The 25,051-nt window shown below is 43.3% G+C and overlaps 2 protein-coding genes across 2 annotated transcripts in view; both read left to right on the top strand.

Annotated features, from left to right (window-relative positions):
- The window catches only part of LOC102957426 (olfactory receptor 8S1-like), a 24,569-nt gene extending 14,720 nt beyond the window's left edge, over window positions 1-9,849 (top strand). The window contains exons 2-3 of the mRNA XM_042993689.1: window positions 9,057-9,277; window positions 9,326-9,849. Of these exons, the coding sequence (XP_042849623.1) occupies window positions 9,057-9,277; window positions 9,326-9,849 (745 nt within the window). The remainder of the gene's footprint in view (window positions 1-9,056; window positions 9,278-9,325) is intronic.
- On the top strand, window positions 9,407-25,051 carry ZNF641 (zinc finger protein 641). Its single transcript, XM_042992190.1, has 6 exons — window positions 9,407-9,495; window positions 12,258-12,466; window positions 13,100-13,191; window positions 14,326-14,455; window positions 15,341-15,454; window positions 16,283-25,051. Exons 2-6 carry the CDS (start codon window positions 12,283-12,285, stop codon window positions 17,035-17,037), a joined length of 1,275 nt encoding a protein of 424 aa, XP_042848124.1. The 5' UTR covers window positions 9,407-9,495; window positions 12,258-12,282; the 3' UTR covers window positions 17,038-25,051.

Here is a 25,051-nt window from a genome sequence, read left to right as displayed (position 1 = left end):
TACAGATGCTTTATCTTAAGACAACCATCCTGCTTTGTTTTTCAGCACAAGAGATTTATGCATACTTCCCATTTTATTACACAGAAAAGTAAAAAGATGTATACTCAAGTGTCAAGATTTAATAAAATTAACATTTTTTGTTGTTTCACCAAAATGTTCTCAGTGTTGCAAAGCTATTCTCCTATGTTTTCTTCTAAAGACACTAAGGAACAATTTGGAGGTAACATATCTTAATAATAGTGAATCTTTCAATCCATGAACATGGTGTATCTCTCCATGTATTTAAACTTCTTCAATTTCTGTCTGCAGTGTTTTCTGGTTTTCAGTGTACAAATCTTACACATCTTTTGTTAAACTTATCTCTGAGTATATCATATTTTAAATATCATAAATTGAATTGCTTTACTTTTATTTTCCCACTGTTTGTTGCTTATTTATAAAAATATAATTGATTTCTGTATTTACCTTGTATCATGTGACCTTCCTGAATTCACTTATAGTCTAGTAACTTCTTTGTAGATTCCTCTAAATTTTCTATGTACATGACAAGGTTACTTTTCTTTTCTAAACTATGTGGATTTTATTTTTTATTTTTGCCCTTTTTTGCACTTATTAGGGCCTCCAGTACAATGTTGAAAAGAAACAGTGAGAGCAGACACCCTTGTCTTGTTTCCAATATTAAAAAAATTTTTTTAGTATTAGGATAATTATAGCCTCCTTAAATGAGTGAGGAATTGTCCCCTTCTCTCTTTTCTTTGTAGGTATTTTTCTTTGTAGGATTAGTATACTTTTGTTTAAGTTTGATCAGATTCACCAGTAAAACTATGTGGACCTTGAAATTCCTTCTGATTTATGATTACAAATCTAATTTCTTTAGTTGATATATTTAGATTTTTATATTTTCTTATAATTTGATAATTCTTTCAAAGAACTTGTCCAGTTCATCTAATTGTCCAAGTCATTGGCATAAAATTGTTCATAACAGTCTTTTATTAGCTTTTATTAACTTTTGAGTCTATGAAGAATCTGTAGTGATGCACTTTTTTTATTCCTGATATTGGTAACTCATTTTTTCTTTTTGTCTAGTGGAGGTTTATTAACTTTATTTATTTTTTTAAAAAGCTTTGCGACAACTTTTGCAATTTGGCATTATCTAATAAAGATGAATATTCACATGTTCAGCAATTCTAATCCTAGGGAAACTGTTGAACAAGTACACCAGAAGTAATTTACAAGGTGCTCACAGTAGCTTTGTTCAAGGAGGCAAAAAAAAAAAAAAAAGTAAATAATTCATTTCCATGTACAAGGAAAAAAAAAATAAGTGTAGTGCCTATGCATGCACAATCATAAAAATGAAAAGTGGGATACATAGTGTATTCATTTTCTATTGTTGCATAAAAAATTACCGCAAATTTAGTAGCCAAAAACAACACAAATTTATTATCTCACAGTTTCTGTGGGTCAGAAGTCCAGGCATGGATCACTTTGGTACTCTGCTCAGGGTCTCATCAGGCTAAAATCAAACTGCGAGCCATGCTATGATCTCACCTGAGACTCAGTGGTCTACTTCCAAGATCACATGGTTGTTAGAATCCAATTTCTTGTGGCTGTAGGGCTGAGGTCCCCACTTGCTTGCTAACTGACAGCCAGGGAATACTCTTAGCTCCTATGGGCTGCCTTCAGTTCCTAGCCACATGGCCCCCTCACAGTATGGCAGCTTTCTGACTTTAGGAAGTGCCCACTCCTATGGGCTTACCCCCTTAGATCAGGGATACTCAAGATGATCTCCATTTTGATTAACTCAAAGCCAACTGATCAGTAGATAATCATGGAAATGAAATTCTGTTGCCATGCACAGAACAAGAAGTTCTCAGACACCAGACTGAGCGGACGTGCAGGACTGCCTCTGCGAGAGAGCAGTAAAAGCAGGAGACTGCACATAGCCTTTATTTCATATTTTATCAGATATAAGTATCCAAGAGTATCAAAGTATGGAAAGAGAACACAAAGGATTTTCAGACATACATCTGGTGACAACATGAAGGCATGCAGGGAGTATGTACAGTTCCAAGGAGTGTCAGGAAATTGCGGTGGGTTCTGTTTCTTAACTGTCCTTGGGGGGGATCATGGGGCTTTGTATCTCATAATGCTATCACGTTCAACAGCCTGAGACCAGAACACTGCTGACGTTTCAGCTATTGCCCCATTCACCCTCCAGGGCTTATAATACATTCTCTAGAAATAACTCCACAAAAATTCTACCATATTCACAAGTCCCATCCATATTCAAGAGGAAGGGACTACAGAGGACATATATGAGGGGGTTAGAATGTTAGGAGACATCTTAAAATTATTTTAGCACAGCCACATGATAGGCAAATAACTCTAATCTGAGAGAAAACAACTTTGAGCCTGTATTATACCAGCCATTATATGCTATAGGCATTTATAATCTCAGAAGAACTTTTAAAGTGTAACTCTTTCTGCCATGGGGTATTAGATGATGCCAGGTATTTCTCTAAAATGATTCAGAAATCTGGCCTACTTAAAATATAAATTAAGAGGTAGAGATAATAGAATTAAAGATTAGGTTTTCAGTAACTTATAAATAAAATGTGTTGTAAATAAACAGCTAAATGAAGAAACTATACTATATCAATGAGAAGTCTGCTTTGAGTAAGCTTTTGTACAATAAAAAAAAAAATGACAGTTTGAGATTACACCATTCCAAAACTGTCCCAGTGTAATATGATATTTCACAAGTGCCATGTTGACCCAGTCTTGATGTCATGGCTAAAACTCTCAATTCTCCTTCACTGGCAACTTATCAACCCCCACCCCAAACTACTTCCCTTATCAGGCTCTAACACTCCTGGGTTACAATATACACATATCCAACTGCCAGAGGCCCCCAGATACCTACACTCAGGAACAGCTACTTCTTTCTTAGGCCCATTGAATTATTTAAAATATCTGATCCCCAGGAAGCCTGCCTGGGAAACCTACCTAACTCTATCCTGTTTGCCATACATAAGCACCTTCCTACAGTTTCAGCTTACTGTTACCCTGTCCTCAAGTGTAACCTGCTATGCATCCCTGCACGACAGACTTCTCTCTTTGGAGCTGTAATTAACAAAGAGTTCTGCCTTTTTATCTATCTGAGTTGTGTCCCACCATCAAAAATCTCCTTAAATTTTATAAAACATCTAGTCTTACCCTAATTGTAACACCAGCTGTCACTAACTGACAGCTGCCTGCACTTGGTCCACTATTTGCACTGACTACAAATTATTTCTGCCAAGTAATACTCATTGCCAACATCTTGCTTTTGAATAGTGCTTTATAAATGTTACACCATATGCCTATATTTTTACTTAATTTATTCCTCACAACAGCTTTTAAGGAAAGGAAGAACAACATTATACTAATTTGATAGATGAGGTTAAGGCTCTGATCTGTCACCCAGAGGCACAGCCAGAATTAAAAAACAAATCTTTTGGTTCTTAATTTAGCACTATTTCTAGCATACCCTTGTGCCCACTATTTAATTTAGCACTGTCTTTTTAATTAACATGTTTCTACTTCAAGAGTACGTGAAACTATTAGCTTCTATTAAGGCCACCCCTTCCCTCCCTCTCAATATCAAGGACAGTAGGATTTGAGTGTAAGCCACAAAACTTCTTAGGCTTTGATACGACTACCACTCATTGCCGAGCGTGGTTTAGGGGATCCTCACAGGCCTGGAACTTCTGGAAAGACAATCCCTCTAGCCTTAACTCTGTCCAAAACAGAACTGAAAGAGAGTCCACAGAGCCCAGCACACTCCTTGGTGAGACCTCACACACCTCAAGATGAGGCACACACACCTCATCTTACTCAACACCAACCAATCTTTATACCTCACCCCTCTACTGACAAACTGACTAAGGGACCAGTCCCAAGAAGGAGGCTATAATTAGAACTGATTATCCACCCCTCCCCCTCGCCTGAGAGAACTAATCCCATCATGCCCTATATCTCTGCTTACAACACTCCAGATCATCTCTCGAAATAGAGGTTCTCACCCTATTACGGTCCTCTACATTGCCTAATTTGAATCAGACTCCAACTCCCAAAACAACCTCTAAATCCTTCCATTGTGACCTTTGGTATTCAGGGTCTTTCATCAACAAAACCCCCTTTCTATAGACTGAATGTTTGTATCTCCCCAAAGTTCATGTGTTGAAATCTAATCTCCAATGTGATGGTATTTAGACGTGGGGCCTTTGGGAGGTGATTAGGTCATGAGGACAGATGGCTCATGAATGGGGTTAGTAGCCTTATAAAAGAGGCCTCAGAAGAGAGCTCCCTTACCTCTTCCACAGTGAGAAGACATCAGAAAGCAAGTTCTCACTAGACACTGATCTTAGACTCCTCAGCCTCCAGGACTATGAGAAATAAATGTTCAGTGTTTATAAGCTACCCAGTCTACAGTATTTTGTTACAGCAGCCCAAACGGACCAAGACACCCCTATATCCTTCAACGTCTTTGATAGACGTTTCTTTATTTTCTTTATCTAGTCAAAACCTGGCTGTCCCTTAACAAAGCACGCTTCCTATGCAGTCCTCTGGAGAGGTGGCTATGTTTGCGCCTACCACTTACATACCAATACATTTCAAATGATAAACTGCAATCCATTAGTGAGTTGTGAAACTAATTTAGTGGGTAGTAAATGGAAAACTTTTAAAAATAAAGTAATAGAATAGAAACCAACAGCATACATTGCATGTGGTTAGGGTGAGTATTGTTTCATGAAAGTTTTGTTTCAGCTATATGAATGACGGCTTTACACTATCTACGGCCAGAAGTAAAATGTTCTCTTTGCTTTTCATGCTGCCTCAAGTACCATTTCCCTCCTTCCTTCATAAATAATGTCCTGTATCTTTGAAGCACTTGCCATCAAACCATCTTACACAACACGCTTCCTTGTTATTATGACCTAACATATCCTGGTCATTCTCCTTTTTTCATCAAAGCCTCCCTCAACCGGCTTGCTGTCCCATGCTCCATAACACCATCATCATTCCTGGCGACCCCGATATCCATGTGGACAATTCCATCTTATGCCCTGGGTTAGATTGCACAAGTGTGATTATTAAAATACTGAAATATTTTCATAGTCGCTGGTGCCTCCAGGACCAACACTATAGGCTACATCCATTTTGATGGATCCATGTCCATGCTAGTATTGGTAGTTAAATACTTTGAATACTATCCCTGCTGACACCCTAGCCTCTCAGCTCCTTGGCTTTCTCTTACCTGAAATGACTTTGTCCACCACTTTGGCCACTCACTTTCACAGTCGTATCCTATACCTAGTTACTACCAACGACTGCAGCCCCTCCCTATCTCCAATTCAAGCTCCCCACTCTACCACCTGCACCTTCAGCTCATTACATTCTAACCAATTTGTCTACTTCACTAAGACTCTGGAATAAAACTGATCTTTCATCTTATGTTTTCCCTATCCATCACCCTACTAAAGTCCTCTTTTCAATCATTATGCAGCTTCAATTCTTAGGTCTTATCATTTATTGCATTCTTACTATGCATTCAATTGTTTATCTACGTCATCTCATCCTTCACAGCAACCCCACCAAGAAGGGGTTCATTTTGGCCTTCATAATGACATTCATTTTATTGATTAGTAAACAGTTTTATATACATAAATCTGCCCAAGATGATAGAAGGTGGAGGTTCTACAGTTTAAATGTCTGAACCACTATTTCCTTAACCATAGACTAGGAATAACTTATCTCTCTGAGTTGTGAAGATCACATATACAAAAAGTACTTTGTAAAATGTAAAGTGCGCTACAAATGTTAGTTATAATTATTAATTACTGGTTACGAGACCTTTCTCTACATAGGAGCCCTAATCTGAAACTTCCCTCAACCCTTCTCTCTTGTTTATAGTCATGGACATAGAGGAAGTAAACATCCCCACTGACCTGTTGGTAGAAAATTCATCTCTGACACTAGTCTTCAAAACTTTGAATGGAAGAAAAGCAGTGTCATAAGTGGTGGTTAGGTTCTAGTTAGCAACAGAAGGTAGGGCTTCATAATGGCCGAATAGGCTTTTATAAGCCAAGCTGATAATTCATTACAATCAACTGACTGATAAAAGAACTCTTATAACACAGTCTTGAACTGGTAGATACCTGCATTGTACTTTCTTATTCAAACCACAGCAGAACAGGATTTCAGAAAGGAAGAGGCCAAGACTGATAGGCAAGAGACTGAGTCTTTTAAGGTCTTTCAAAGTCTATAGAGAACTTGAAACCGTAAGTGCCTGGGAACTCTCCCTGAGGCTCAGAAAGAACACTGCTGTGTCCTAAAGAACTCTATATTCCACACACTAGAATCTGGCTATGGGCCCACTTCATCCCATTCTGAGGTTCTGAACTCTATCAATAGGGCAGCCACAGGCCACCACATTTCCTTAGAATGACATGATTAGACCCATCAGGTATATTGCTTTCTTGTAATACTAAATATAATGACTCTTTATTACTTGACATGGCACATAAAAAACCCCACATTCTCATCTTTCTATCAATTTCCTCATTTCAATTCTCCTCTACTCTAGATAGACACCCCCACATCTGTATTCTTCATCCCACAGCATGCCACAGCAAGTCCATTTGTGTCTTCTGATTCTATCCAAGCTGTTCTTCCTACATTTTGCCATCAAGACTGATCTTGAAACTTTTCCACCAGAACGGTTTTAAAAGATGGAATTATTTACCTGAAACTCACTGCATATTTAATTATTCCACCTTGTAACATTATATAGGCATTTGGATTTGTCCATATATTACTGTGAAAGCTAAGATCTACTCTGGTGTACCAGGTTATAAGTCTAAGCCCAGGGCTCAATTTCTAATTTTGCCTTTTGGCTCACTTAATACCCCAAACCCATGCTGAGATGATATCTACACTTCACAGTTTGCTGATTGATAGGTAAAGAGATGGCACATCAAAGCATAATATAGAGGTGTTTTACATTTTTCCCTGTGATGTTTAAGACAAGGTTCTGACATAAAGTATATGTTTACTAATTATTAATGGCCCACTATCATGCCATTGGGCCAGAGCCTATTTTGCCTCCTCCCCCCTTTTTTTTAAAGCATACAATCTTACACTGGTTTGTTTCCCAAAGAAGAGAGGAGAATCTGGGCTGCCTCTTCTATCTATCTATCTATCTATCTATCTATCATCTATCTATCTACTAGCTCTCCCCAAATATCCCTTTTAAGTAAAGTCAGGTCTAGGTGCCTGGTTATGTTCATTTTGTGTGGCAGAGGCAATATAAGTGTCCATTAAACCCCATTTCCTTTTCTACTAGGCACAAGCATTTTACTTCCCAGCCACCCCTGCAGTCAGGTGGGACCATGTGACTACACACCTGAATTCAGTCTAAGGGAATGGGGTGAAAATGACGTACTTCACTTCCAGGCTGGCCCCGGATATCTCCAACAGGTCCACCACAGTTCTCCCTTATCTGAGGCCCATAGATTGGACAATTACAAGGCAACTGGTGATGGTGGAGCCACAAGATACAAGCCATGTCCTTCCATGATTTCAAGGAGCAGATAGCCAACCCACTGGCCCCAACCAACCCACTACACCTGACTTATATGAAACATAAGTCTTTATTATGTTAAATCACTGAGATAGTGGTTTTGTTAGCCTACCCGATTAACACACCTTATATTTATCAACAGTGGTAACATAATGAAAAGAACCCCTGGACTTAGTTCCAGAACTCCAAGATACAAATCTTGGCTTGACCACTCCCCCCACATACCTGGTGATTGGCTCTAGAGTATACTCTATACCCTTTCCCAATTGCAGGTCTATCACATTCTCTTCTTCCTCATTATGGAGCCCTCTCTACTCTTCTGTGCCTCAAGACTTCTGTGAGGCATTCTCTGACTTCCCTCCCATACATATTTATTTCTTTGTTCCTAATGTGGAGTATACTCCTCCATTTTAGCATCTATTACATTTAACTGCAAATATTTGTTGACCTATGTTTCCAAAGACTGAGTTCTTGAAACACAGACAATTCCTTTGGGATCGCTGACTGCCAGCAGTTAGTTTTAGTGCCTGGCACATAGCAAAAACTAAATATATATTAAAGGAGTGATAGTCACTTATGACCTTAAAGTGAGTCATTTATTTTTTAAGTCTACAAAATTGTACAGAATTGTTGTGATAATGAAATAATGTGATTTGTAGATTATAAATAGGTTCTAATGGTAACATAGTTTATTCCTTCTCATCTTTCTCAAATTCATCTTAATGCTCCGAGGTAGCTCTGTCCAATAGAAAAATAAGCAAGCCACATATATAATTTAATAATTTTAGTAGCCATATTTAAAAGTGAAAAAAAGTAGGTGAAATTAATTTTAATAATGTACTTAACCCTATAGGGTTACCTGGGTGGCTCTGTCAGTTAAGCCACCGACTTCACCTCAGATCATGATCTTCTGGTTTGTGAGTTTGAGCCCCCATCGGGCTCTGCACTGACAGTTCAGAGCCTGGATCCTGCTTCAGATTGTGTCTCCTTCTCTCAGCCCTTCCTCCGCTCACAGTCTGTCTCTCTCTCTCTCAAAAATAAAAACATTTAAAAAAATTTTAAAAACAAAGTAATGTATTTAGTCCTATATATACCAAATGCTGCTTATTAGCTATTTGACATTTTGTTAATTCAGTCTTCCAAACCTGGTGTGTGTGTGTGTGTGTGTTACAACACATCTCTATTTGGACTAGTCACATACAGAGAGTTCAGCAGCCACATATGGCTAGTGGCTCCCGCAAATTGGACAATGCGGCTGCAAGGCCTACTTCAGATAGCACCTTGTCCTTGAAGTCAACCTGACCATCTCTCAAGCAGCATTAGTGACTCCTCCTCAATGCCCTCTCAAGCCCCCTATCCATGCTACCTTGAAACCTACAAGTCAAGCTCCTTGACGAATTCCAGATTGTTGCCTGAGAATTTGCTCTCACAGCGATTGTCTGGCATACAACGATCGGTTATTAAATGTCGGGGTAATTAATGAACCCGTGTGCAAAGAACCCCGTGGGAGGCCGAGGGCCGGGACCGAAAATGGTCAGTCAGGGAGCGGGCGCGGGTGGGCGGCCACCGTAGGCTGGATCCGGCGTCCCGGGGCGGCGGGCGCGGAGGTCCCCGGCTCTACCCGCCTGAGCGATGGGGGGCGTGGGGGCCACGGTCCACCCCCTCCCCCGCCCCCTCCCCCTTGCCGCCGCCGCCGCCGAGCCCCGGAAGCGGGCGGGGATTTCCTGTGCCCGCCCCACCCGCGCCCGCCCGGCCGCCGTCTCCGCCCGTCGCTGGCTCAGCAGCCGGCGGCTCCGACGAAGCGGAGGGCGGAGGGGAGGGGCCGGCGGCGCCCAGGAGGGAGGCACGGGCCGCAGGCCAAGCCGACCGGGGTGAGTGGGGCCGAGCCGCAGTTAGTCGCGGCTGGAGGGAGGGACGCCCGGCTTCCCGGGAAGGCGGGTGGGGGCCTAGTCACCCACGGGGCGGGGAGGAGGATCGACGCGGCCTCCGGTCGCTGCCTTAACCGGGGGGTTGGCCCCACTGACATTCTGTGTCCGGCCTTCGCCCAGGCTTCCCCGTCCCCAGCGTCGCTGTCAGGCCCCGCGGTTCCCGCCGCTGTCACTCGGGCACAGGTTACCCCGTGGCTCCTTTCTCTTGACTTGCTCTTGCCCCAGTTCACGGGAAACCTGTTTTCTGACCTCACTTCCCCTGCCCCGGCTCAGCCTCTCGGATTCTCTGAAATCTGACCCTCTCCAGGGGCACTGTGACCAGAAGAAGGGAAGAAGCAACCTTACTCCGGAGCAGGCGCCCGTCCCGCCCATGCCCCACCCGGGGCGGAGGGCAGGGTTCTCTGACAGAACGGGAGAGACACGTCCTCGTGCCCTTGGGCCACTCATTTTGATACACCGCCTTTTCCCTATTCAGCAGCGCCCGCTGCAAAAACTTCTGCAGGTGGCTTGAGCCCCGGATATGTGAGGAAAAGTGAGAAATGCAAGCCCTAGAACCCAGACTCCAGTAGGCCTGGGAACATCCTGGAGCCAGGAGAAACCTGGTTAGGGCTGACACCTTAACTGCCCAGGTGCTGTCTCTGAGAGAGTGAACATGTAGGAAATGCAGTGTGAGGATAAGTAGCCACCCCCTTGCTGCTGAGATTTTTGCCAGCACTTCCACAGGTTTTCTGTGGAAAGTAGTCTCCAGTAGTCTGGAGAGGCTCACAGCTAGCCCAGTAAGCTCTGCAGAAGGAGGCTTCCCATCAAGGGACTGTGCTGCTGGGGGGATGGAGAAATGAGTTTGAGACAGGTGTTCAGATAGTAGCTGTAGGTAAAGCCCTGAGGGAGGATGTTCAAAAGGAGCTTGAGAAACAAGGAAGACCTCCAGTGAAGGGAGGGAATTCGCACCTTATATGTTAAAAATGAGGCAAATACAGGGGCTGGAATTCAGAAGAGAAAGCTAAAAAGGAAGTTTCCCTTTATTGCTTTATGGGGAATTTTCCTTTCTCATGAGAAGTCTCTGAAAAGGAAACCTCCTAAGCTGGGAATCAGTCCAGGATGCTCCCATGAGGCCCTGAGACTCCTTTGGACTTCTGAGATGAAAGGATAATTTGTTCCCTTCCTGTGCATTGGGCTTAGGGTTGTCACCTACCTCTTCTGTCAAAGACAAATAGGCAAGAAAATAAATGACTTGACATCTGTCATTACCTATCCTGGGCTTCTGGGTTCTTGCAAATGTCATTGAATGGGTATGAGTGAGCCAGGATAGTTCACCAAGGTTCTGACCTGTTTTTGGAAGCCTTTCATTGGCTCTGACGGCTTCGGTACTGAATAAAAATCACACCACACACACACACACACACACACACACACACACACACACACTGATGTTGCCAAGTAGAAGGGCTCTCTGTGCCATCTCATAGACTGTTTATCTGCCAGGAGGCAGGGAATCACTTGTCAACAACACGTGAGACCTGCCCTAACCCCTAAGATGTCCAGAGAGGAGAAAAGCCCACAGCCTGGTCCTATGCACCACAGGATTATTATTAAGAATGTTTGTTATCTAACCCAAATCTCTTCTCTTGGCAATCAAGAGAATAGACCTGTACACAGAGATAGAAACCACTTCTGTTTTCTCCTAGACAGGAGAAAACTGTATCTGTTGCTTTTAACTTTTAACCAATGGCCATATTTCCCATCTCTTTCTCCACTTTTGTTTCTTCTGATGGAACATACTCTGGCTTCTTCACACCCTTCTTTAAAATTGAATATATTTTTCTATGAGATCTGACTGGATCTTTCCTGTCTCAGGTTCTTTCTTATGTTTCAACTCATAGGACTTTGAATTCACCGCGAGGTCATATTAGCAGCAACTATTTCCCCTTTATCCACTTTTGGTTCAAACACTTTCTCTTCTTTTTTACTTTTCTCCATCAGACATCGACTCCCCGTTGACTAACAATTTCTCCTATCTGTCAGGGTTGCTTGGGAGTTTTACCCCTGCTTTCTGAGTTACTGGTCTTTGTCCCACATTTATTACCAGTTCTCATTTTCTGCATCAGAGAGGTTGTGTCCCTTTGTTGAGGCTTAAGTGAGGTGTCATTTGGTTTAGTCTCATAAGGGAGGTGTGTGCTCCTGACACACACATACTTTTGCCTGGGACTGCCACCTATAGTAGTCATTTCATTCTGAACCAATTGATGAGAATGGATTTGTGGCAGAAAATCTTACATGTGATTATATCCATTTTTGTTGAGTGGAAGTCAGTGCATATTCTTTCCTGCATGTGTCCAGATTGCTTACTTTATTGTATTTTCAGTGATTGAAATTAAATGAATAGCTTTTGAATTTCCAGGATTGTTCTTTTTTTTTTTTCAAATGAAGTTCTTACAGCCATCAGGGATATTCTGTATCTACCATGAGGTCCCCAAAATAACTGTTAGTGACTTTGCTATTTAGCACCTGCTCATTTCTTAATTTCTCCAAGAAGCCCGGCCCAGGCTTAGTTGATTGGAACACACCAAGCTTTTAAAATTCATCTTCCATCAAGCTTCTCGTACCCAGTTTCATCTTTTATCCCTAGGGCTGTTTTCCATAACTCCCTTAGGAGTATTACCCCTTTACATTTTTAATGGGCACAGCTGATAATGAATTTGTTTCAGGTCACAATTTGGGTTTGCAGCAAAGATGCTTTCAGAACAAACAGCAGTCCTGGGGACAGGATGGGAGTCAATGAATGTCCAGCTGGATGGAACAGAGCCTCAGGTGGAAAGGGGAAGTCAAGAAGAGGGGCCATGGAGAACAGCACCAGGGCCACTGGAGCACCTGTGCTGTGACCTTGAAGAGGAGCCACAGTCCCTTCAGGAGAAGGGTAAGAGCCTGGAGGGTGTGTGTGTGTGTGGGTTTGGGTAGCAGGGAGGGGAGAGCACAGTACAAAGAGTAGTCTCTTAATCTATGTTGAAAGCAGAGTTAAAATCCCCAAATTGCCATGGACTGAACACCATAACCAGTACCAGGACTAGTCCATTCTTCCTGCGCCCTGGTCACAGAGTATAAGGAGCTCCTGGGTTCTGTAAACCATGAAACTGGGTTTCTCCCGTTTCTTGCATAATCATTCCCTCCACATGCTGCAAGTGCATGGTTAGTGGTATTGTATGTGGGAGACAAAGGAAGTGACAAGTCTCAGACAGACTCTGATTACTGTTGAGAACATACCCAGTGAGATGCACTTTACTAGGTGAAAATTACATTCAAATAATATAAATTCAAACCACAGCTAGTCCAGTAGAGATGGCTGGCATATAAGTTCTACTAAAAACCACTCAATACCCTTGCAGAATATTTTGAGTAAAGGTCTCTTCCACTAGGTGTATGCATTTGAATTTTATCAGTGGGCAAAAATACAGGACAATGTGACCCTTAAGCTCCTTTAACATGGGGCCCAGTCTCTTATTGGGAAACGGTGGATGGTCCATCTCTAGTGGTTCCTCTTTCCTCTCTTCAGCTCAGTCGGCCCCCTGGGTTCCTGCCATTCCCCAGGAGGGGAGCACCGGAGATTGGGAGATGGCAGCTGCACTTCTTGCGGCAGGATCACAGGTGGGCCGTGTGCTTCCCTTAGCCTCTCCCAGGGTCTCATCTCGACTGCCTTTCTGTAGCCTCAGCATCACCCTATTGATTTGTTATTTCGCATGATCACTAATAGTATCCCCATCTTATAACTGAGCAGATTCTTTCCTTTCCAAGGGGCTCATCATACCCTTGAAAAAATGAGTGGAGGCTTGACAAGAAGAGGGTGAATTCCTAGAGGTTAATTTGTTTTTAATGGATGGTTGTGCTATCCCTAGAGGGATTTTAAGAACAATTTGTTAATGTCTTTTAAGAAAAAAAATCTGGAAAGATTAGGAAAAGATGACCTGAAGGAAGTTTGGAAGAACATAAAATAGGCAGGACTGGGTGGACAGTGGAGCATTTATGGAAAAAAAGAGAAAACAGAAAGATGTAAAGAGGGGCAGAGCCAGAGAGATTTAGATTCAGAAGGCAATGGAAGAACCACAGAAGAACTACACTCCCAGAATGCTTACCATACTGTGGTTCTCTAAACGCTTTACATATTCTAACCCATTTAACCCTGAGAGAAACTCAATTATGCCCATTATACAGATGAGAAAATAGGGTAGGATAAGATTGAAGCACTTGTGTACGGCCAAACTGCTAATAAGTGGCAGAGCCAGGAGTCATTTGGCTCAAGAATCTGGGCTTCTAGCCACCATACTATGCTACCTCAAAAGATAGGGATATGGCATGATGGGTGGAGGGCGAGAAAGAATGTTTTATCTATATGATTTTGTGCTGATAGAAAAGGAAAGGTCAAGTGGAGGAAGGAGATGTTAGTACCCAATTTCTGCAATGAAAAAAATAAGGCAAGTGGGAAGCACTGGGCAGACACTGTAATTAAACAGAGGGAGCAATGAGCAATGAGGGAGCGTGCCTCCAACTTGCCATGGTCCCAGTGGGAAACTCCTCAAGAGACATTATCCTTACTCACTCACTGACCATTACTTTTACACCTCTGTTCATTTACCCTTCACCAAAACTGTATGCCCTATCTCTGGGAAATTCTCTTTCTAGATGCTCCTGTGCCTCTCTCCTCTACTATCTCAGCATTTTATACTGAGATCACATTTTCCTTAACGAACAATTACTAACAGATGATGCTACATTTTGTTTCAGGGCCTGGTAACCATCAAGGATGTATCACTGTGCTTCTCTCAGGAGGAGTGGCGGAGCCTGGATCCTTCTCAGACAGACTTTTATGGAGAATATGTCATGCAGGAAAACTGTGGGATAGTGGTCTCTCTAAGTAAGCATAATCTTCCCTAGCCACTTTTATAAGATTATACTCTGGGAGGATGGAGCCATCTGCTCTAGAGCTGATGCTCTAGAGTGTCTGTCTAGGGTACTTTCCCTGGCTGGCAATATGTGTAAGCTTTCACCAGAGAAAGAGCATTAAGCCTAATTCAAGGAAAATGGAAGTGAGGTGTCATTTTTTATTTTTATTTTTTAATTTTTTTTAACGTTTATTTATTTTTGAGACAGAGAGAGACAGAGCATGAACAGGGGAGGGGCAGAGAGAGAGGGAGACACAGAATCCGAAACAGGCTCCAGGCTCTGAGCTGTCAGCACAGAGCCCGACACGGGGCTCGAACTCACAGACCGTGAGATCATGACCTGAGCCGAAGTCGGACGCTTAACTGACCAAGCCACCCAGGCACCCCGAGGTGTCATTTTTTAAAAACAACAGCAAAATAATGCTGAATTGTGGAGAAGAGAACTTTAGGCTCACCTTGGTTGGGAATTGGGAGATTCTTAGAAAGCAGAGAGGACATTTAAGTGATAGAACTGAGTCCTTGGAAACTCAACGGCCACCTAGGGTAAGATGGGAGTCTGGGGGTAGGACGGCTCTAGTAGGGCTAATTAAGTGAAGTTAAACACAGTTGTGCTAGTATTTGAAATTTGAGTGGAATTTGAGTAGAAGAGAACAGACACACTAGGGAAGAGAATGTGATTTTCTAAAAGAAAGAAGAGGGACTTAAGAGAAATCACATGGGGGCTTGGGGAGAGAGGCCTATATCTGGCCTTCTTTTATCTTCAGTTCCAAGGAGTAATCTAGGAAATAGCTTTTTGTCAGAAATAGATAATTACAGTTGAACTCATTGACATCTCTGTTTTCCTTTCCCATGGGCAGGATTTCCAATTCCCAAGCTGGACATGCTTTCTCAACTAGAAGGAGGGGAAGAACAATGGGTCCCTGACCCCCAAGACTTAGAGGAGAGGGACATCCTGAGGGTCACATATACAGGTAAGCACCTACAATAGACTTTCAGCCACTTCCTTCACCCCTCTTGGAGTGTCATCATTACATGTCCGTCTAATCCCTCCTCTGCTCAGCGAGTTACGGAGTCAAAAAGTATAGAGATATTTTTCTTCAACGGCAAGACAGTGTAGCAGAAAGGTTTAGAAGGCAGGCTCTAGAGCCAAACTTTGTGGATTGTAATCTAGGACCACACCTGGGGGACCTTGGAAAAGAAATTCACCCCTCTTTGGGTTCCTCATCCATATGTTACTGTGAGATTTAAATATGTTAACATAGTAGAACAGTACCAGGCACATAATAAGCACTCAATAAATGTTAGTTGTTGTTGTTGTTATTGTTGATGTTATTGTAAATGCTTTCCAAAATGTCTCTTGTATTGCTGACAGGTGGTCACTCAGCCAGTGAGGATTGCAGCACATTTCTTAACTCTCTCCACCTATGCTCATAATAATAAATAAATAGCAACAATAGCATAGACCATTTACTAAGTGCTCACTATGTGCAGGTACTCTACTATCTATCTTATAACATTTATCTTATAATTATTCCCATTTTACAGAAGAGAAAATGAAGGCTTACAGAAGTTAAGTGGGAAAGCTGAGATTCAGAATTGGGTAATCTGCTTCCTAAGTCTAGGCTTTTAACCTCTGCACCTCTTGCACTGTCTTATACAACATTAGAGCCTGTTCTCTCAGCCCTTGTGGGGTAAGGTTTAGGCCCTAACAGGAATCATACTACCTCACCTATGACTTGGGTCCTGGGGTACTCTCTTGTGACTCCCCTCTTGGGGTTGGTATTTTCCCTTCTCCACAGGAGATGGCAGTGAGCACGAGGGTGATACCCCTGAACTAGAAGCAGAACCTCCCAGAATGTTATCTAGTGTGTCTGAAGATACTGTTCTCTGGAACCCAGAGCAGGATGAGAGCTGGGATTCCATGCCCAGGAGCTCCAGAGGAATGCTCCTGGGTCCACCTTTTCTTCAGGAAGATAGCTTCTCAAACCTTCTATGTAGCACAGAGATGGATTCCCTGTTAAGACCGCACACATGCCCCCAATGTGGGAAACAGTTTGTGTGGGGCTCCCACCTTGCCAGGCACCAGCAAACACACACTGGGGAGCGGCCCTACAGCTGCCTCAAGTGTGAAAAGAGCTTCGGGCGAAGACATCACCTGATCCGGCACCAGAAAACCCACCTACATGACAAGCCCAGCAGGTGCTCTGAGTGTGGCAAGAATTTCCGATGCAACTCCCATCTAGCCAGCCACCAGAGAGTGCATGCGGAAGGCAAATCCTGCAAGGGCCAAGAGGTTGGAGAGAGCCCTGGGGCTAGGAAACGGCAGCGGGCCCCACCAGTGCCAAAGTGCCATGTGTGCACTGAGTGTGGGAAGAGCTTTGGCCGACGGCACCACCTGGTGAGACACTGGCTGACCCATACTGGGGAGAAGCCCTTCCAGTGCCCTCGCTGTGAAAAGAGCTTTGGCCGTAAACATCACCTGGACAGGCACCTGCTGACCCACCAGGGACAAAGTCCCCGGAGCAGCTGGGACAGAGGGACATCTGTCTTTTGAGATCTGTTTCTGCTGCAGCTGTGGTCACATCTATCAGCAGCTGGTGCTACCAGGAGTCTCTCCCAGAGTTGCCCCTCTCCTGCATCCCAATGGCCAGAATCATGAGCCCTGGCTCCATGCCTGGAAAGATGAGGTTCCAACATTGGCCAGACATTTCTCACCAGTTCTGTGAGATACCACACAAGATGAGTTCTTTGGGCAAAACTTTAGGAAACAGTGCTTACTACATGGGCTGATATTCAGCCTGAGCCCATTCTCAAGGGAGTTTATTACTGAGGTCCAAACCGAGTGGTTGGAGCCTATGCTATCCCAGTTAAATATTTGAGTACCACCTTTGTATACTGTAACTATTATATCCTCTCTATATATAGAGAGAAAGACCATATTAGCATATTAAAGACTCTGAGAACTTTCTGGGTACAGGGAATTGTTAAGCCTCTTTTAATGCAGTGTTTCCTAAATTTATTTGACCTCAGTATCCTTTCTATCTTACATCCCACAGAACTGGTGACTCCATGAAACACACTGGTGAACACTGGGTTAGAGAGTAATGAGGAAACAGGAAAGAAATAGTGATCAGGTACCCAGAGTCCCCCTTTTTTTATCCAAATGAAAGCTGAGGGGCAGACCTCATTCCTGTGTGGGTCCATCACCCTTAACCGGATCATCGAAATATACATCCACACCTCTTACCCCTACCTCCTGAAAAATAGAAACAAGAACCTTTTCACCCCCTATTCCTACTCTCTTCATCCTCTTCATACATATATCCAGCTGAGAGATCACCCTACATACAATGCTAAGAGATGGACTTATACCCGCAAGTAACCCAGGCCCACACGGAAGAAAAAACTTTATCCCCTTGAACAGACCCCTCTTCTCTTATCTGTGTCTTTATGTGTCTATGTGTATCTGTGTGCAGGGTCTTTGAATTCAGAGAGCATGCAAAGTGCAAACTGTACAAGCTAGATTTTCTAGGGGCTGTTTTCTGGGGATGAGGGTAGTAGGGATTGTATGGGAGTTTTTGTTTTGTTTCAAGATAGGAAGTAAGCTGAGCAATTAAGAGAGCCCTCATGGAAAGGGTTAAGTGATGGGTTAAGTTGTGGGAGTTGAGATATAATGTCTTCCCCAGTATTAGTAAGATCAAGACAAACGTGGATATATATGTCTAGGTCTGACTCTCCCGGCCACAGATTCTTTTGGCCTGGGAGGAGAAAGAAAGACCCATCCTCAGTGAGGTGAGCTGTTTCTTGTTGATTTCAAGTAAGTTGCATATAGAAGCTTCGTGCTTAGTGGGTTTCTTTGTCTTGTTTTAGTGCTGGGAAATTAGGGCAGGAATCACAGTGCTTGCAGGTTGTTGTCATCATTCTTATCTGACCTTGATTGCCTCATCAAGGAGACAGTTTTTCTTGGGGATCTCATTCTCCCAGAAACAGAACTTGAGGGAAATGGCTATGGTTTAGCTTTTCAGCTGATGCAGGGTAATGCATTGGGTTTTCTTCCCAATTCTGGACAGGTATCCACACTAAGACTCTTAACTCCAGGACTTACATAAGTATTCTAGCATCTGTTGGTTGATAAGTTGGTCATTGTTTTGCTTTATTGATAATGTGTTAATACCAAGCTTATAATTTAAAAATGATCTTGTATGAAAGAGCAGTTTGGGGTTAGGGAGAGAAAGGAGCAAAGTGGATGAAAGTGGGGTAGTTTCTCTTTAATGCTTAGACTCTGGTTTGTCCTTAACTTATTTCTCAACCACAATTGGTGGAATTAACTAGAGAGGCAAGAGGAAGTAAGCTGCAACGATCTAGTTTAATGACTGTCTCATTTGCTTAGGAAAAACTGGGTGAATCACAGCTCTTCAGAGTTCTGGACCCAGATGGAGCTGAAAATAGGGCCATTTGACTTGGCTTCTTAGAGTGTATATGAGTTGAGCAGCCGAGCCCCTGCCTCCCTTCTGCTGCTCAGAGCAGCCTTCCTTCTTTGCTTGGAATGTACTGTTCTTGCTTACATTCCTAGTAATAGAGCAAAATGACCAGCCCTTTATAAAGTCCTCAGAGAAAGGAACATTTTAGGATTAGTATTAGGAGATACCCCAGGGACTAGGAGAGTATTGGATTCCAGTGGTAAAACTGGGCTATACCATTTCTTTTACCCTCCCACTACACCTCATTCATTAATGTAGATCAGCTCTATGTAAGCAATGGTTCAGAACCTGTTTTAGATCATAGACCCTTTTGAGAATCTGATAACCAGAAACTCACTTTTTGAGAATAATAGACATTAGCAATTCACTCTGCTTTATATATACATTTAGCAGGTTCAGAGCCTATCCGTGGAATCACTAATCTGGGATCATAGGGAGTTACCCTGACCCAGTATGGTCGTTATATATTTGTGTCAAGAATTACAGGGCAAGGATCGCTAAATATTTTAAGGACTAAGATATCAGAGGCAATAGGGGATAAAGACAGAGTCTAGTCTTTAATGACTACAAGAGTATTGCTTACATTCTACTTATATTTTTTAAAACGATGACATGCTAACAAATCCAGCTCCTCACAAACTTTGTTTTAAAGACCTGTGGGAGGTGACTCCCTGTACTATCAGATTACACCTCTTAATAACCAAATGTTAACCTCCAGCCTTTGATCTGTTTTAGTAAATGTAAGGAGAGTAAGCGAAGCCCCCAAAGTGTGGGGGCAGTCGTAATACCCAAATGAAAGGCATCATGGAGTCTAAGGGCCTTCTGCAGAAAGGACATCTTAGGGCATTTCTGGTATACCACTGTCTTCTCTACCTCGGTCCAACACCACTTTCCTTGGATGAAAAATAAAATAAGCAACAGCCATCAGATGGGTGAATAGATTTGAATGATTTGTCCCATAGGGAATCAGTCTCAAACTCCCATCTTTCTCCCAACTTGCTTTGCCACGTGTCCACCCATCCCCTTTAAATAAAAAAACTGTCTCTGTGTTCTCTCTGGGCAAATGTAAAATGGGGAAGTCCATCTTCAGAAACCTGTCACCTTTTCTTTCTGTGGTGCCTCTACCCTGTTCAGGGCCCAAGTGTCCTCCCCTTTCTATTCCATCAAAGTATGTCTTCAAAGAATCCCTTACACTGGAGGAAATAACTCAAAGTATTAGCTTTTCCCAGAGTCATTTACATTTTAAGCCTTAGCTCTGATAGTAGAAGTGGAAAGAAAAAGTTTTCCCTTGTTTAGCTCCTTCCGGGAGCTAAAGGGGTGATAATTTGTGACAAAGTCCTTTTCTTTCCAGCACTTCTGCACTCAAACCACTGTTTCCTTATTTCCATCAAGGGCAAGGTGAGCCCTGACTCAGAACCAGAGATGCCAGAAGATATGTTCTTTCCATTCCTATTCAGATGAATGCACTGGATGGGGGTGAGTGGAGCTGGGCAGTAACAGAAAAGTGAAATCTATTCCCATATACCCCTTAGAGATCCTGAGCTGGCAAAATTTCCTTCTATTCCTGGAGTGCTATATTAGGCCTTGGGTCTCAAAAGGTGGTCTCTGAACCAGCAACATGGACATCACCTGGGAACTTGTTTTAGAAATGCAAATTCTCAGGCTCCATCCCAAACAAACTGAATCAGACACTCTGGGAGTGGAGCCCAGCAATCGGTCTTCACTTGCCTTCGAGAATATCTGATGTATACTAAAGTTTGAGAATCACTGGCTAGGAGAATCAAGTTCCACTTCAATCAGTGGTACCTCACCCTCTTCAAATGGGGAGAAAGGGAGGGAAATCTTTAAACCCCTGCTGCCAGATTTATTTTCTGCAACCTCTCCAGGCTAGTTTCTCTTCATTTCTGGTTCCCTTGAGTCCCAAGGTCTTCCCGCACCCTTAAATCGGTGAAAGGACTGGGTTAGGCAACAATTTTAGAAATTGTGTGTTTGGGGCGGGGGGCAACTACCAATGTGCCGTGACTTACTGGGGCTAGAGCTTCTAAAATGGGCCCTGAGGATTCACGGGTCCAGAAATCTGAAAGGATAAAAAGGAGAAGATACCTCAAAGAAAGGAAATCCAATGTAAAACTGAAAAACTAACATCCAAGGAAATGGTCCTCCTTTGCTAGTTAGTGGTCCTTCTCCAGGCCTAGTAAGTTGCCCTGGAGGCTTGCAAGGTGGATATTTAGCACAGGATAGAGGGTATGGCCAGCTCTCCCAAGCCCTTAAGGAACCAAGTTTTCCAACCTCACAATTGCATTGGAGACCAATGAGGTACCATGCAAGGGATTTCTAACCATGAATTGGCATACCCTGTGGACAAGGGCAACAGAAGTACTGGAGAGTCCCCAGGACACAAGAAAGAACCAGGCTCATTTAGTAATATGTGACAGAAGTGAGATTTGAACCCAGACTCTGTTTACCAGGTAGAGTTGTAATCAATTAAGCCATGGCACCTGTGTCAAAAATGCATTTCCTGCTTGAAGATTCTGTCCAATTCAGGCTGCAAGAAGGGGCCTGTCTTGCAGGCCCTGGTCCTGTTACCTCTAGCTCCTCTTCTAACCAAACTCATGAGGACAGACTGAACTAAAATGACCACTCCTGTGGGGCTCTCCAAGGTCAAAAGGTTGGAGTGAACCTACGTCTCTTTGGAGGTGATCAGCTCCTCTCCCCAAGGTGGAGAAGCTTGGCTACAGTTTTCTTCAACTCCAGTCTTCAGGGTCTCTCTCTCTTGCTTTTCCAGTTACTGCCCTCATTTTCCCAATAAATGGAGCTCCTCCATTCTTCACTCCCATTTCTCTTTTTCAGTTGGTTTGGTTTAGTAGCTTTTCGTTTTGTTTTGCCTGGGGAATGCTTCACCTTCCTAAGGATATATGTTCTTCCCAATCCCTATCCTTCTCTTTCCATCATAGTTATTGTCTTTAGGCTTCTAGCTAGTTCCGTTCCACCGTGAGCCCCTCCATCCCTCTGCCTGCTGTCCAGTTTGTCAGCTGTAAGCCTACAAAGCGGGGTCAAGTACTCATACTTCCCACTTTCTTCCCTCCAGTCCTTGGCTTGGCTCTAGCAGCTCAGCTGCCATCTTACCACCCTGCATCTCTTTCTCTCTCTCACCCTTCCCCACATCCTAACCTGGCTAAGAGGTTGTCCATACTGCCAAGTCCAGGCCCTACACTCCATTCCCTACAGGCTCTTCTTCCCTAGATTTAGCTTCCAAAGTGGGTTTCTACTTTTTGCTACTCTAATTTACTCAATCTCTTCCTGTCTTTTGTGGCTCCTGAGAATCCCTCTCAATTTTATAAGCCATTTTTGGCAATCTCACTATGTGCCAGGCACCGGCTCTTCCAGGCCTGGGAAATCAAGTGTGACCATGGTCCCTGTACTCAGCATGTTCCTCAACTGAGCCCTCCCCTGGCACCACTTTCCTGCCATGTCTCATGATACTGCACACCAAGGCACACTCTTCCAGGAAGTTTTGGGAGTGTATGCCCACTTGCCATCCAACCCAACTGCTCTGTGCCTGCTGGATTTCTAGCTCTTGTCTGACTTGATTCCCTCTGATGGACTGTGAATTTCCCATGGGTTACCCACTGGGGACCTTTGTCTGTATCCTTAGGGGTCTCTAATATGCTCCCTATGGTCCCTGTCAGTTGAATAAAGGTCTTATTGGCTGTGTCACTGATTTCCTCTCTCAGTCCTCTCCTCTACTCTTCCCTCCATTCTCAGCTCTTCTCTCATGATCAAAAGACTGCAACAGAGTGGGAGACACCAGACAGCTCTGGGAGGAGTCACACAGTCATGCGTGAGCCCCTTCACTGCTTCTCCCAAAAACATAAACCTTGAGATGCCACAAATTAGGCCTCCCCATCTCTCTCTTGGTGTCCTGGCTTCCAGATGTCCCTCCTCTGGTCTTCACCCAACCTGGAGCTGGGAAAAGGAGATTGCTGAGCAGGACTGGGCCTAGAGTAAGGCAGGTAAGGGTCTAGGGAGCAAATATAAGAAGGCCCTCCATCTCAGGGTCATTCAAGTGCTGACCCTGCTCTTGGGAGACCCTTAAAGTGCTGAACCCAAGTCTGGAAACTGAGGTGATGATGGTGACTATGAATTGACCCCCTAGGCAAATTTACAGTAATTGGAGATTTGGTGGGGGGAGCCAGAGGAGGCATGCACAGATGGGGTTAGGCAGGAACTGGGTCCACCAGACATACTCGCCCTTGTGGATAAAGAGGATGAGCATATGGCAAAGGGGATCAAGAGAATAAGGTAAGAGAATAAAGTTCGTGTGGGAGTAAACATGGGAAGCTGGCATGGACACCACTAGCCTCTGATCCACTGACACAACCTCCCACCTATGGAGCTTCATGGGACATGGGGAAGAAGGGAAGGAGCCGTTTCCCAGGCCTTGAGTGCATCCCAAAGGCTTTGCTCTTCCTCCGTGGGAGTTGCCTTAATGGAGCTTCAAGCCTACTGTTTAGGGGACAATCTGCCTCTGCAGCTTTCTGAACACCAGCCAGACTGTTTTGGCACCTACCTCAGTGCTTCAGGTTTCCCTATTTTCTTATGTTCACTCTTAACTTCCCACTGTCACTTGGAGTAATACTCTTGACAAGTCTGGTCTTTCTCCTGACCAGAAAAGGAGGAAGGAAGGAATTGACAACAGGGGGAGGAGAAACCCAGCTGTGATTGTTCACTGAGGGCCCTGTTCTTTCTGCCGGCTCCAGTGGTCTATTGGAATCCTGACTTCCTCCCCTTACTCCCCTCTATCAGTGCCTTTCCCAGCCCCATCCACGGCCTCATGCTGAACCCCCCACCCCAGTCTTCAGTTCCTCTCTTCCAAATCCTTTGGCTTTTATCTTTTTCAAACTCCCTTTCTGACATGGTGCCCCTACATTAATTTCCCAGAATGTCTTCTTGTCCTTGCTAGGCATTTCTAGCCCAACCACACTGCCTTGCCATTTCAGAGCTCCCCAGAGGAGCGGGGACAGGAGAGAGCTACTGCTTTGAGACCACTGACAAATGGAGATGCTTGCATGTTCTGAAAACCCCACAATGTGTTTAAGAACACCCTCCCCCACAAAAATCCTCTAAGTTACCAAAACACTCAATGTAGAAGTGAATCCTAACTTCGGGATCTTTACCTACATCGAAAAGATATCTTGGAGAGTTACTGAGTAGATGATGTGGCCCCATCTGACATCAATAATTGTAGACAAGAGAGCACTGGATTCACAGTTAAAAGTCAATTTCTAAAGTGCACATTTTCTAAACATTAGCTTTTTCACTTAAGATCTAAGAGACTGAGGTGAAAATGAAATGAAATAATGCATGCAAAAGTACAAACCATCTTATAAATGAAAAAACTATAACAACTACATGGAATTTTCTACTTTATTTTTGAACAAGTTACAATTTACTTGATTCCGAAAACAAATCCAAAAAAAAAAAAAAAAGATATAGTAAAGAGTCTCATTTCTACGTATCCTCTACCATTCCCATCACGTTCCCCTCACAGTAGAGAAGCAGTTAGTTTTTTTTGTGTGTATCTTGCCAGAATTTTATACAATTACAAAGAGGTATATTTTCCTCCATTTTACACAAAAGGTAGTATGGTATACTCAATGTCCCAAATTGTTTTTTCACTTAACATATCTTTGGGAGCTTGTCATAATACATAGAGAATCCCCCCTTTTTACAGCTGCATGCTATTTCACTTTATGGAAGCTTCAGTTTAACCAGGCCCCTGGTAAAATTTAGATTATTTCCTTTTCTGTTACTGCAGTGCTGTACTGAATACGTTGGACATAAGTCTTTTCACAAATGCATTTACATCTAAAAGATAAAGTGGTTCCACTGGGTCAAAGGATATTTGCATTTGTAATTGTAAAAGGGAAATTCCCTCCATTTACACTCTCACTAGTGTTGTGAGTGCCTGTTCCCCCACAGCCTTACCAATGGAGTAGGTTCTCAAAACCTTTGAATTGATTAAAAATGTTATCTTATTGTTTTAATGTGCATCTCTCTTATGAGTAAAATTGTATCTTTTTCATA

The sequence above is a fragment of the Panthera tigris genome, chromosome B4 (genome assembly GCF_018350195.1).
Source record: "Panthera tigris isolate Pti1 chromosome B4, P.tigris_Pti1_mat1.1, whole genome shotgun sequence".
Classification (NCBI taxonomy): domain Eukaryota; kingdom Metazoa; phylum Chordata; class Mammalia; order Carnivora; family Felidae; genus Panthera; species Panthera tigris.
The sequence above is the reverse complement of the archived record's forward strand: the minus strand, read 5'-3'. Positions and strand labels throughout refer to the sequence as shown.